The following is a 13735-nucleotide window of genomic DNA, read 5'->3' on the forward strand; positions in this document are numbered from 1 at the left end:
ATCTTTACGATTTTCGCCCAGTGGTTACAAAATAATACAAGTATAAAAATAAACTGTATCATTGTTTCTCTCATATTCCGCTTCGCTTCGTATCGTTCTAATTCAATACCTCATCGTCCATCCTCATCTACTCATTTTTCAATAAACATCACCATCGGTAGAGAAAGACGAAAAATACACAAATCGTCTATGCATTTATTGTATGACTTGCGATATGTACTACCGTGGGAAAGCTGACCATCCCTACTGGAAGTGGAGGAGGTCCACCATCAACTAACTTACCATTGACCATCTTCTCTTTCCTTCTCCCTTTTCTTCTTTCTTTCTTTCTTTCCCAATCTCTTCATCAGCAGCCGAGTGACTTGTACTCCACAAACTCACATTAACATGCAACGTCCACCCAAACGACCACCCTCATCAGCAACCACCACTTACGAACACAACTACACCAATGATGATGGTCTCTTCCAAACCTATTCGCCCAGTCTGAGCTTCCAAGAGGAAAGTGATACTTCCCGACGAGTCGAGTTCAGACTTAGTAACCATTCTCCAGATCACTATGTATATCCATCATCATCATACTCCCAACAACCTATTTATTCTGCTGAGAGCATCCAGCAAAGTTATTGGAAAGATGATCACGTCTCTAAAAGTTACTATGATATGACTCTATCTCAACCTCCCTATAGCAGAGGTCAACCTCAGGATATCCCTTATGATCAGTCGTATCAACAAGACAGGCACACTTATCAACAGCCAGATGAATTGGGATCTCAAGATCAGCAATACGATGACTACTCACAACGGGAATATCCTCATGAACATAATCAACATCCTCAAACGGATCACACATACAATGAGACCCATTTCAACCAAGCTCAACTTCCCTTTGATTCTCCTAGAGAAAGTCCTCAGATCGAAGCATACGATCTCCCTCACCGAACTGCCAAGCGATTTGAGATCTCCACTACGCAGGTAGTTGATCCGGAGGTATTTCTCAGCCAAGAAGGTGGAGTAGCTTCTGACGGGAATATATCTGGGATGTTGGATAGGTGGAATGGAGTGAGTGATAATGCTCAGCAGCTAGATGGACTAGGAGGGGAGGTGGAAGATAGGGAGATCATGGATAGTCAGGAAGGCGGAGGGAAGAGGAAGTCACCTAGAGTGAGTGCTACTTATACGTGTGGAAAATACAGTGGTGGTATGGGCTGACGTGAGATTCTTCTTTTTCCATCAAACACCTTTTTTCATTCTACCTTACCTTTCTCATCGCAATTTCCATTGATGATCTCATCCGCTTGACGTTCCTTTCCGAGTGCAGGTCCTTGTCGTCCATGCGCCTGACCATGATGATCTCGCAGCTGCATGGTACGATCCAGTGAAAAGGAAGATCGAAGTGCTGGAGGATACCAAAGACACTTCGGGATGGGATTTGGCTATGTTAGGTGAGTAAGCATGACACATCGCTAAGAAGTACACTGGCTGAATCAGATACATCTCAGTGATTGAACAGGTTCAACCTGATCAGATCGTGATGAGTAGCAGAACGGCTCAATCGTTGACTGATAAGATTGCTGCATGGGGTCAGTACACTCAAATAGAGCTCATTCAGGTGTTGATCATTTCACGATATTGACATAGACGAAGAGAACCCACTCGAAAGGTCTGATTCTGACGTCGCTTCAACTCGATTGAGCATACTTTCGTATAAACAATGCAAACACTCTGCTGCTATAGCTACACTGGCCTGTGTTAGACTTCCCAATCAATCTTCTATTGTTCAATCTACTCGACCTCTGGCTTCTTCCGCATCCACAAATACAACCTCGGACCAGCCTGTGGCAAATTATGGGTACGAGAATAATGATGCCCAAGAGTATAGACTCGGTCTAACCAAACTTGGTTGTTGGGTCAATATCGATGCCCCTTTGGCTGTGAGTATATTCTTCCCGAACTAAGCTAGGCAGTGGATCTGGCTGATGGACCAAGGTGAGATAGGTCGTCGCTACTGGTATACTCATCAATCAAGTCAAGCAAAGTGCTATGGCAGAAGACAATAATTCAGAAGCAGTTGGGCGACATTATTTCGAGTTGAATAGCTTGGAGAGCATGGAGTTGTGAGTGTCATAATTTCTTTTTCTGGATATAAAGCAGAGTGGCAGCTGAAGAGAATGTATGATAGGGAGCAGCACTTACAAATTAACAAAGACGCGCTGACGTGAATGACTGCGCGTTCGAGGAAAGTGCAGAATACTGATAGCTTACGATCTGATCACTGCAGCTCACTCGCGATCTTCGATGTGGAAGCTCATGCATATATGCACGCAAGGAATCACAAACAAGCTCTCTCAGTGTTTGGTGAGTATCATTTCGAATAACAGATGGAATCTTCAGCTAAACTAGGAGACAAAATACCATATAGGCTTACTTGACACATGCGTAACTCCACTCGGCAAGAAGCTCTTCCACACCTGGCATCTCCGACCTTTAGCAAGTCTGAGCCAAATCGAAGCTCGACATGAGGCCATCTCCATGTTCACCGCCAATCACAACTCCCCTATCACCGATACGCTGATCAGAACACTGAGAAAAATCAAGAACATACCTTACATATTACACAAGATGAGGAATGGGACAGCAAAATTTATGGATTGGCGTCATTTAATCGAAGTAAGTGATAAGGGCACTTGCCCAAACTACAGTGCATTTCATACATTGGATATCATACAGTCTTTCGAAGCCATAGTAGAAGTGAGAACAAATCTTATCGGTCTACCTTGGCCTAAACGGGTGGAAATCATTCGAAAGGTATGCATTAATTCTCCAAGCAAGATGTGGGGACTGACAGTGAATGCTAGGCCCGAGGCAATATTTCTTTGGAAATTGAGACCTTAAGGGCGACGGTCAATCAATGTGTCAGTTGCGTCTGGTATTAATGTTAGGTTGGTGACGAAAGCCTGCTGATTAATTACACTCTGCGCAGATTGATTGGGACACCTCGAGAGCCCAAAGTCGTATGGCGGTCAAAGTCGGCGTCAGCGTTGAGCTCGATGAGATGAAGGAAGTATATGCTAGTAGGTCGGACACACCTCCCTACCTCAAACGTCAATCGAATCTATTCTGATAGAATATTTCCCCCTAGAACTGGATGGATTTCTGGTGAGCTATTGTCTTTAGATCAACCAAAGCCAATCTCTTGTGTCAATCTGACTACCAGAGACTGTTGTGCTTTAGTCTGAAGTGGCACGTATGATACATGGGGAGATCCCTTCAGGAACCGCTAGAGACTTCAATGTCATCTATCTCCCACAAATTGGGTTTCATGCTGTTATACACACGGAAGAGGAATCGTCACCACCCAAGATATTAGACTGGGAAGCTCGAGTGAGTACAGTATACAGCCCTTTCCATGTGGAAGTCCTCGAAGAAACTGGTGTGTTACCGTAATTCCAGTTCAGCACTACCGACAAGCATTATTACAAGAATCAACACATGCGTGATCTCGACGCCCATTATGGAGATATCTATGTGGCCATGACCAGTGGGTAATCCTACTGTCTGCAATGAAGTGTTGATCTGACCGTTTCACCTTGACGGACAGATTTGGAAATCGACATTGTACAAGACCTTACGGAAAAATTGCAAGAGCGAGAACCGATGATCTTAGCTGCCGGTGATGTAATCTCAGAATTGGATTGGTAAGCCTGGCCTGACGAAAGGCTAACGGAATGATGTATATGAATACGTGGTGAACCATTGCTGAATGACAGCTGTATTCACAGCTTATTGGCACTTGCTAAAGCAGTCCATCAATTTGATCTCCGTCGACCGCATATGACCAACGATAATTCCCTCAAGATCAAGGGTGGACGACATATCCTCTACGATCAGGTCTGTCATACATATGTACCTAATGATATAATCTTAGCAGGCGGCAAATATGGTGACAATCATAATATGGTAAGCTGCTTCGTATCTTTCTGGCTAGGACATCGAGTGACTAGACTTTAATTTTAGATGATAGTCACTGGTGCAAACGGTTCCGGGAAATCAGCGTATGGTAAACAAGTAAGTCTGCAATTCTGTACCTACATACAAGCTTAGGGAAGCTGACTTTGCAGCTGGATCATAGGTTGCCCTGATCGTATTCATGGCTCAAATGGGAAGCTTTGTTCCTGCCGAACAAGCTGAGATAGGGATCTGCGATAAAAGTAAGCTATATGCTGTTATTCAAGCGTATCTGTGAAGCTGATGAACATCCCCTATTCGTAGTATTCACTCGTTTACAGACCAAAGAATCCTCCTCCAAGGTCAGCGCTTCTACTTTCGCACTCATACCCCACAGCAGCTGATCGCCAAATCAATTAGCACGCTTCGGCTTTCATGATTGACCTGACTCAGGTTTCGCAAGCTCTGCGAGGAGCTACTGAGAAATCGCTTATTATCCTTGATGAATTTGGTAAAGGTGAGTTTGTCAGAGCACACATCCTTTCAAGCCACAGACAAGCTTATTCAGAATGGCTCAAGGTACTATCACTTGGGACGGAGCTGGTCTGTTGGCCGGTGTTATCGACTATCTTCAAGCTGGGCCTTGTCCAAAGACAGTCGTTCTTACGCACTTCCAGTGAGTGTTTTATCTTTTATCTTCGGAAACAACATTCTGCCAAAGGTCGTGGTCATAGCTTCTGACACTAGTATTGCAGCGAATTGATCACTCAACGTTTCATCAAGGAAGACTTCGGAGTGCTCTTCGCTCATATGAAGACGATCATGGGCGCTGCTAATGAGTTGCATTTCCTCTTCAAGTGAGTCACCCACCTTGAGGTCTTTCTGCCTTGTAAGAATGGTTTAGCTGAAGAAATGGAGTGCAATAGGTTGGCACCTGGATCGAGCCATACTTCCTACGCTGCCGAATGCGCTTTGCAACACAACATCCCAAAGGAAATAGTGGACCGAGCTATTTTTGTGACGTGAGTTATTCAGTTCTCTTGTGCCAGACTTCGACTATTTCTACATTAAGCTAATAAATTTCTATTTACAGCGAATGCGTATCGAAATTCGAACTTCACAAGATCCAAAATACCCATATCACTCGTACTGAAGAGGCTGAATTAAAAGCCAATGAAGTGTTAGCTGCCAGATTTTTGGGATGGGCAATCGATCCAGATATCGAAAATGTCCGAACGAAAGTGGAGGATATGCTTGAAGAGACGGACGTTAGTCTTTTCGCTACTGATGCTACGACCGATAACCGCGTCGGGAACGGACATGATAATGGTGCGGAAGAGACTGCAAGATTGGAAGATCGAGAAAGGAGAGATGACCAAGAGGTGGATGAGTTGGATAGCGATAACGATATGGCATATAGTGCTGAGACTGATTAAATCATCAGCGGTCTGTATGAGAGCATCGAGGACGATATGTTAATTCAGAGTATTAATCTGTAAGTTAGATGGTAGAACGTCGTGTATCATTATGTACTTTCTATGCATGTGTGTAATCGTCACCGACTTTACCCTTATACAAACGCTCCTCGCTGACGATAGTATTCCTACCCCACGGTTTTGGCATTTCTCCAGCTACTGAGTCTCAAGCCTCTCTGCACCTTCATGGACGATCTCCCAATCTTCCATATTCTTAGCGAAAAGGTGAGCGTTTGGCTGAGGCACCGTATGAGGATCGAATAGGCCTATGCATTAAGGTCAGTGCAGTTCGTTATAGCACAGATATAGATTAAAGTAGCTTACCACCTTTGACGAATACGCTGGAAGGGTCTGCTACCGCCGTCCATAGAGGCCTGTTGAGGGTATTCTAAGATTAGCTGAGTTTCAACCCAAAACACACTGCTACTGTACCCCTCTCACCCTGCGCCCCGTGATCCGTCCATCCCAACATACATCGACGACAGGTCCACACGCCAAGAGCAATATCACCGTTATGAAACACTCTCTCGGTCGTCATCCCAACGCTCTGACTTGTTCAGACCGACATCTCCTGCTTCAACTGTAGGCATTCAGCCCCAGCTGAAATGACATTGAAAAACCGCCCCTTTACTGTCTTTCAACGATCCTAGCCATTTGACAGACGACGAACAGAAGAAAAGACGTACGATCCGCATTCCCCACAGAAATTCCTGGTAACTTCACCGCCTGACGTTCCTTTGGTTTTGTACTGTTTGGGTTCTGACCCTTCCACGATCAGATCTTCTGTTGGGATAGAGAAGTTCGAGGAAGCCCTGTCATGGTTGTAAGCTCATACTCATTCTCCAGTCGGGATGGGAGTGACACTTTATACGATCGGCGACTTACATCGATCCACCGGATTTCCTGCAGCTTGTACAATCTACAGCTCAGGATTCTCCACGATCAGTCCTGAGTTGAGCCAGGAAAGAGAAATGGAAAAAGTACGGAGACTCACGACATAGAACCATCTGATCAGATCTGGGAATGGTGATTCTGACGGAACCGCAATTGCAGGATCCGGTCATGGTGTTTGGGTCGGAGGTAGTAACATCCGACATATTGAGATCGCGATATCTGTATGATCCGACCGCAAAATGAGTTGTCCGAATGTGTTGAGATACGATTGAGTGTCAAAATGCGCAAGTTACAACACAATCGGACACTGACTAGACACACATCGAATCATAATGTACACGGTGTTTGATACATTGTCAGTCGTCAGCAACGTCATTTTGAATGGGACCCTCTCTCCACATTTCGACCCATCAAGGGTGACTAACATGCCGAGATTTCCGGGGCGCACTTCCGGGCTTCGGCTTCGGGTCAAAGACGAGCTGAGATGACAACGAGCGTATTGAACAATACTCTTGTGCGTAGTCTTCCAAGTAGACTGGAATTGATGTACATACTTCCAGCTGTGCTAAGATGGCAAACGAAACGGTTGATAATGCATGGGAAGAAAGGTGGTGAGTAAGCATACCACTCCAAACAATCCGAGCGACGGACGACTGAGCATCGTGACACTGATTGTTTGCTGTATCACTCTCGGATCGCATACAGGAAAGAAGGCAGAACGGGATGGGATCAATCGCATTCACACCTCTCACTCGTATCGCTATTGAGATCGGATCTGATAGACAAAATGGGTATACCGAAAAAGGGCAAGGCGCTTGTACCTGGTTGTGGGACTGTGAGTATCACTTACCGTACCACGTCGCAACGAACTCGAGCGAATGACATTGCTTGTCAGGGCTATGATGTGTATACTTTCGCTTCAGTAGGCTTAGATGCTGTGGGGTTGGATCTGGCGCCGACGGGTGTGGGAAAGGCTAGAGAGTGAGTGTAAACTCCGGTACCCAAGTATGACGGGACGAATTTGGCCGATTGTGGAAACGAATTGCTGAATGATAGAGAGAATTTGCAGATGGCTTAGCAAACAACCATCAACGAGCGGATCGACTCAGGTCGTATGTGCCGACTTCTTCGAGTATCAGCCACAGGAGAAGTATGATTTGATATATGACTACACGTAAGTCCACCTCCCGTAAGCCATTCACTGATAATATCTATACTGACAAGATGAGGACAGCTTTCTATGCGCCATACCTCCTACTCTGCGTCACTCTTGGGCTTCCCAACTCACCGAGCTGAGTAACTCTGACGCACGACTCATCACACTCATGTATCCCCTTCCACCTGTCTACAACGAACCTCCACCATGGCCGTTGACAGTCGAGAAATACCATGAGCTCCTGGATGAACATTGGGAGATGTTACTGGACAAGGAAGTACCACCGGAGGAGATGAGGACTACTGGAGCTAAAGGTGGAGAAAGAATAGCTGTTTGGAGGAAGAGGCCGTGAAGGGTATCCTCTGATGGTCCAAGTAAGATTTAGGGGTGGTGGAAATGGTAAAAAGGTGGACAATTCTGATCAAGTCACATACAGATATACGGTATAAGTTACGAGTGTCAGGAAGGTATGCTAGAATGATAACCCAAGGAGCCTTGGCTCAAGGATTCAGGCAGTCAACAATTCTGCATCGACGCTTTACACTCTAATTACCCATTCAGATCACATTCATTGAGTTTACAAGGCGCCAAATCGATTGAGATTAGCAAAACTGCCTGGCCCGAACGATACTCCCGGACCACCGTATGGACTACCCAAATTCTGATTTTGCGATCGATTATATAGGCTTGACAACAGTTCCGAAAGAGTGGGATTCTGAGCGGCGGAATTGTGGTATCGGCTACCGTATCCGAAGGGATTACCTGTGTTGTAATTGTTGAATCCGTTACCGAATCCGAATGAATTGGACCATTGAGCGAATGGATTACCTGCGTTTGCACCCGCAAAGATATTGGTGCGTCTTCCAGTGCCAGTTCCAGTGCCCGTCCCGGTAGCAGTCGCATCTGGTGTAGGAATTTGGGTCTGTGGATCGGTGGTGTAAAATGGGATGGACTCGTCGTCAGGAGCGTTCTGATATCGGGAATGAAGATATACTTCAAAGGGCGACTGGATAGCTTCATCTGGTAAGAATTATCAATCAGTCATAGGACGGCAACCACAAGAATGCGCGATTCGTGTAAAAAGGAAATCAGAAATGCCGGTCATCAATAACGTGGGTTTCTCATTAGCTGAGAGGGAAAAAGTGTTACATACCATTCTGATCAGCTTTAACCCGAGATCCATATTTCCCAAATAACCCTTTCGCGGTTCTGACATCTGATCCTTTCGTCTCCGCACCATTGAACTGAGCCATCATCTCATTCAGCTCCATCATGCTCTCCAGATCATCTACCTCTTTGTGTGTCTTCTCGCTTAGCCCAGTTGCAAGTCCGGTTGCGCTCTGTATGCTCTTTCCCAAGTCTCCGAGCAACTCACCAAATCGAGTTAACCCTAAATCACCTTTCACATGTTCTGGTAAAGATGCAGTGATGTCACGAAAACTCCCTGCAAGAGCTTTGTATTCTTTAACCATCTGATGGTTATTCACCAGTAGAGCTTGTCCGATCTTCTCTCTGATCCTGCTGGATTCCGCTTTCGAAGCTGATTTTACTCTGTAGGCTTCTTGGCAGTACTCCATGAAAGAGCCTTGGACCGTGGAACTTCCTGTCCAGGGCGAAGAGGAGTCCCATACTGGGTTGTTCAGAAGGGTAGGCTCTTCGGAGACCGGGGTGCTAGCTCCCCTTGTGGGTGATTCTGATCGAAATGATTCCTCTGATGGGTATGCTCCATCCCCATTGTACCAATATGAGTTGGATTGATCTTGGTATTTGTTCGCATATCCGTATCCTGACCAAGGAGGAGGCGCGGACCAATCAGAGGGGTACTGAGACTGCCCAGGCTGAGAATACGATTGATTCCGTGGTGGTTGTTGTTGCTGGTTCTGATATTGGAAAGAACCTTGTGGCTGGGGTTGACCATACATACTGTTCCCGCTATACCAGGAAGAAGGATGCATGTAGGATGATGGCATCGGCATGATACCTGGTCCCCCACCGAAACCACCTGATAGAGATGAAGCAAAGGCTCCTAAGGGCATTGTAAGTAGTCTGACAACAAGGCTTGCAACTGAAGAACAGAAATTATGTGGGGGGAATGTTTTGGATAGCTGCAGTGTATCCGATTATCGACGTTGTGCGAAGTTCTCAAGTGGTGATTGGGAGAAGGATGTAATGTTTGGGATAGTCGGTGGCAATAAAAGTATCACACAAGCTTTGCCCCCCATATATATGTATATATATCTGGATGGGCTTGTACATGGAGGCTCACAAACGACTAAAATCCAAAGGAAGGGCTGATGGAAGGTGCGATCAAGGGATGTACGTACACGGATAGTGTCGCCACTTGCAAATGACGTGTATCACACTGTATCATCCTTTGATCTGCCATTTGCAACATGCACTCAACTGGAAGTTGAACGCTTAGAAATAATCCTCAACTTGCACTGTACATCAACAAGTATTGCTAACATTACAATAGACCAAATATCGATCGACAATTGGTATCGGAGGGGATAACCGTCGGCTAAGCTGATATGATTACGATATGATACAGTATGAATTGATACGGCGATCAGTTACGGTTACTCACCGATCACCGAAGAGGGGGTGTCACCAGTCCACCTCATTTGCGAGGTATAGATATTGAGAATGCGTTCATCAACATTGCCTGTAGTTTCAAACATCATCCACACTCTGTCTGTTCACACTGCACCTTTCAAATCGTGTAGTCACCCTCGTCCCATCACCTTCATACCCCTCTCTTACCCCTCACCATGATCGTCATCACAGGAGCCACCGGTAAACTCGGTAAACTCGTGCTTCAAAACCTTCTCACTCGAGGCTCACCTTCCCAGCTCGCCGTCAGCGTACGAGACTCGACCAAGGCCTCTCACGTCGCCGATCAGGGCGTCAGAGTCGCTCAAGCGACTTTCGATGACCCCTCATCTCTCCGCGAAGCTTTCAAGGGCGGTGAGAAACTCTTACTAGTTTCAGTCGATAATTTCGAAAACGCCGTTAAACAACACAAAACGGCTATTGATGTAGCTAAGGAAGTAGGAATCAAGACCATCTTCTACACCAGTCATATCGGAGCAGATCTCAAATCACCTTTCTTAGTTTGTCAAGATCATGCTGAAACTGAGAAATATCTTTCAGAATCAGGTTTACAATGGTATTCACTTCGAAATGGGTTTTATAACGAGGGATTACCTATGATGCTCAACAATCCCATCGAATCAGGTGCTATCTACGCTCCGGAAGATGGACCTACTTCATGGACTGCCCATAAAGATCTCGCCGAAGCTACTGCCATCCTCCTTACCGACGAATCAAAATTACCTGAAGGACTTTTGGTACCCCTTACAGCGTCCGATGCGGTCGAGTTCCAAGGTATAGCGGAAGCCTTAGCTCAAGTTACTGGAAAAGAAATAAACAGAGTGGTCATCCCCGATGAGCAGTTCCTTGAGAATACGGTGAATTATGGTGTTCCGGTATTTGTAGCGAATGCTATCTTGGGTATTTACAAAGCTAGTAGACAACGTGGATTCAATAAGGTTGATCCTCTTTTAGAGGAATTGTTGGGTAGAAAACCTGAAACTATCTTAGAATGGGCCAAGAGAGTTTATGGCTAGGTGAGTTCATTATGCGGTCCTCCGAAGGGTTACAATACTGATCAAGTTCCCTCTTCATCATGCACCATTCCTCATATACGTGTACGCATATTCCGAAACAGAGATCGTGAAACAGATACGTATGTAGTGACGCGTTAGAAGGTGAGGGCGACATGCCAAGTCTGTTAGCTGGCAGTTGAGCTAGAAAAATGAAATGGAATTTTGGTCATTGGTCGGAGAAGAGTGGGGTAATCAGATGAGGAAGTTCCGATGCATTTTTCACCATACCCTATACTCAGAATAATTTCCGTTTCCAACTTTTTGAATGTTTTCAGCGTCCCACTTTTGTCACCCTGTTGCACTCAAGATTTTTCCGTTAAGCCGCCTACGTGATATAGCGGAATCGAGGATCCTTATCTCCCAAATCATCTAAGGAATCCACGGAGTCCTCCAGGTTCTCCTGAACAGTCTGGACTGTCCCTCTATTCTTGTTCTGTATAGCCAAGAAGATAGAGTTCATGATTGCCAGAACGGCGATGGAGATACTCAACCCCATAGCTGTCCATGTAGCTTTCTTGTATCTCGGTGCATCCGTAGTGGGGAACAGCCAGCTAGAAGTATGGTGAAACCCATCGTCATTTAAGTATTACCTTGTTTCTTTGTTATAGTCATGACCACTCACGTTGACAAGATACCACCTGAATTGGTAGATATGAACCCGAAGGCAATGCCAGTGACTCTAGTATAGTACGGAGCGAGATTGTTGGGCATCCAAGTCGACAACAACGGAGCCATGGTGTATGCCCCAATTACTTGGAGGAACAGTGATCCGTATAACGTATGATGATTGGTTGAGCCTAGGAACATGGCGTATCCAATGATTGATATTATACTGGCGCCGACAATGAATGAACCTCGATGTCTGAGTCGATCGCTCATGTAGCATGCGACGACGGCGACGAATGCTGAACAGGCGTATGGAGGTACAGAGTGAAGTTGGATCGATATTCCTTTGTAACCTAATCCCTGAACGATAGCTGGGATGGATGTCTGAACGTCAGCTGAGGTCTAGGCGGAAGTAAAGCTGAGGATATGCAGATTTGGATTCTTGTACTTACTCGGCGCGAAGTATGCTAGAGAGTAAAGAGTGACTGATAAAGAGCGATAAACATAAGCATATACGCTGGGATGTGATGTCCTTTAGTTGATGGTCTTGCTCACCTCCGTTACCGAAGAACATCGCGAATACCATCCATAGTTGAGGTGATCTCATAGCTTGAACCATATGTTTGAACGAGAACCTCTCATGAGCAGCTGTAGCTCCCCCGTCAATCTCATGGGCTAATCTCAAAGCATCTCGTTCTTCACTCGTGAGGTATCGTGCGGTCGATAAGTCTCGGGGAAGGATGAAGAATGTGATGGCTCCGCATACAACCGTCAAGAGTCCTTCGCTAATCACAGCCCAAGGTGAGTCAGTATATTGTTCGTCCCTTGTATGTGTAGTCGAGTAGGTAACGATCTGCTATAAACTCACAGGATGAAAATCCATTGCCAACCTCTCTTTCCTGATACACCTTCCATGTTTAATATAGCTGACGCCAGCAGTCCCGAGAATGCTCCAGCTAACGAAGTAGCCGAGAAGAAGAATGCTAGTCGTTTACCTAGTACTTGTCGGTGGTAGAAGGATGATAGGTAGGTTACCAGACCCTGCGGTATAGCAATGTGTCAGTACGCAATCACAAGTGCGCCTAATGAGGGGAAGAGAAGTTGGTGACTTACAGGTAAGATTGCACCTTCCGTCAAACCCAGGAAGAATCGAGCTGCTATTAACCCTCCATAACTATGTACGAAACCTTGGAAAAGCGTGACTAGTCCCCAGGAGACTACCAATGTGGGTATGAGGATATGCGGACCACTACGATCATACATATATATCTCCCAAATCAGCTCCGCACAATGGTAATATGGTGGATTGCTGGGAGAGGCGCACTCACACTCTTTTCATAGCCAAAGTGAGAGGCAGCTCCGCAACGATATACGGAACATATGTGACCGTCAAAGCGATTGAATATTGCCTATTGGTCAATTTCAAATCCGTCTGTAGACCTGCTGCCTTTGCATTACCGATATTACTTCTATCCAAGAAGTTGAGGAAGTAGGCTATGGTAGCGATGGGAAGTAAGAACAGGTCCAGTTTCCTTAATGCCGAAGACAGGGCCCGGTGGTTTACTTGCCGGTCCACTTGGATATCTTGGACCTTGTTGTCGGGCGGTACATCTATAGGGACGTCCATCTTGATCCAGTCCAGTGACGAATAGAGGAGAACCAATATTATCAGGATGAAGAAGAAGGGGAAGGATTAAAAAAAGAAACAGCTAGATGAGGTTTAATTCTTCATTTACCTTGCATTCGTACGACAACAACCTTGTGACCTTCGAGTCAACGTCCAGACCTTGCCTCGGTCCATCATTGTACGCTACGAGCCCGCAACTTTTCTTTTTTGGATTTGTTTTTGGTTTTTCACTCGTTGGGTGGGGTGATTAAGCTTAAATGATTCGTTTTTCATTGGGCTGCTCGGGATTTCCTACTAACACCCGGTCCGAGCATCGCGAAAGGCGCTTAAACACCTAAACCTGAATGCAGCTCAGGCACAA

The 13735-nt window shown here is 45.7% G+C and overlaps 6 protein-coding genes across 6 annotated transcripts; 3 read left to right on the forward strand and 3 right to left on the reverse strand.

Annotated features, from left to right (window-relative positions):
* Positions 1-387: 387 nt before the first annotated feature.
* L199_002377 (uncharacterized protein) lies at positions 388-5384 on the forward strand (the record flags this gene model as incomplete). The annotated part of the gene is made up of 24 exons (XM_064888121.1): positions 388-1164; positions 1322-1445; positions 1503-1583; positions 1642-1934; positions 1999-2117; positions 2183-2218; positions 2282-2358; positions 2423-2670; positions 2731-2808; positions 2859-2915; positions 2984-3074; positions 3143-3159; positions 3235-3384; positions 3454-3541; positions 3602-3698; positions 3783-3960; positions 4018-4068; positions 4133-4211; positions 4273-4310; positions 4369-4465; positions 4528-4624; positions 4704-4805; positions 4875-4970; positions 5042-5384. 24 exons carry the CDS (start codon positions 388-390, stop codon positions 5382-5384), a joined length of 3414 nt encoding a protein of 1137 aa, XP_064744193.1.
* A 195-nt stretch (positions 5385-5579) lies between these two features.
* Positions 5580-6520, reverse strand: L199_002378 (uncharacterized protein; the record flags this gene model as incomplete). The annotated part of the gene is made up of 5 exons (XM_064888122.1): positions 5580-5689; positions 5748-5797; positions 6110-6235; positions 6309-6342; positions 6418-6520. 5 exons carry the CDS (start codon positions 6518-6520, stop codon positions 5580-5582), a joined length of 423 nt encoding a protein of 140 aa, XP_064744194.1.
* Positions 6521-6887: 367 nt separating this feature from the next.
* Positions 6888-7825, forward strand: L199_002379 (uncharacterized protein; the record flags this gene model as incomplete). Its single annotated transcript, XM_064888123.1, has 5 exons — positions 6888-6928; positions 7023-7152; positions 7213-7298; positions 7387-7491; positions 7552-7825. The coding sequence occupies 5 exons, from the start codon at positions 6888-6890 to the stop codon at positions 7823-7825; spliced, it is 636 nt and encodes a 211-aa protein (XP_064744195.1).
* Positions 7826-8050: 225 nt separating this feature from the next.
* L199_002380 (uncharacterized protein) lies at positions 8051-9509 on the reverse strand (the record flags this gene model as incomplete). The annotated part of the gene is made up of 2 exons (XM_064888124.1): positions 8051-8493; positions 8627-9509. The coding sequence occupies 2 exons, from the start codon at positions 9507-9509 to the stop codon at positions 8051-8053; spliced, it is 1326 nt and encodes a 441-aa protein (XP_064744196.1).
* Positions 9510-10244: 735 nt separating this feature from the next.
* On the forward strand, positions 10245-11102 carry L199_002381 (uncharacterized protein; the record flags this gene model as incomplete). The annotated part of the gene is made up of 1 exon (XM_064888125.1): positions 10245-11102. One exon carries the CDS (start codon positions 10245-10247, stop codon positions 11100-11102), a length of 858 nt encoding a protein of 285 aa, XP_064744197.1.
* A 364-nt stretch (positions 11103-11466) lies between these two features.
* On the reverse strand, positions 11467-13374 carry L199_002382 (uncharacterized protein; the record flags this gene model as incomplete). Its single annotated transcript, XM_064888126.1, has 7 exons — positions 11467-11692; positions 11764-12118; positions 12200-12232; positions 12303-12532; positions 12616-12788; positions 12861-12996; positions 13076-13374. 7 exons carry the CDS (start codon positions 13372-13374, stop codon positions 11467-11469), a joined length of 1452 nt encoding a protein of 483 aa, XP_064744198.1.
* Between the last annotated feature and the right edge of the window lie 361 nt (positions 13375-13735).

Source organism: Kwoniella botswanensis, chromosome 1 (assembly GCF_036426115.1).
Source record: "Kwoniella botswanensis chromosome 1, complete sequence".
Taxonomy (NCBI): domain Eukaryota; kingdom Fungi; phylum Basidiomycota; class Tremellomycetes; order Tremellales; family Cryptococcaceae; genus Kwoniella; species Kwoniella botswanensis.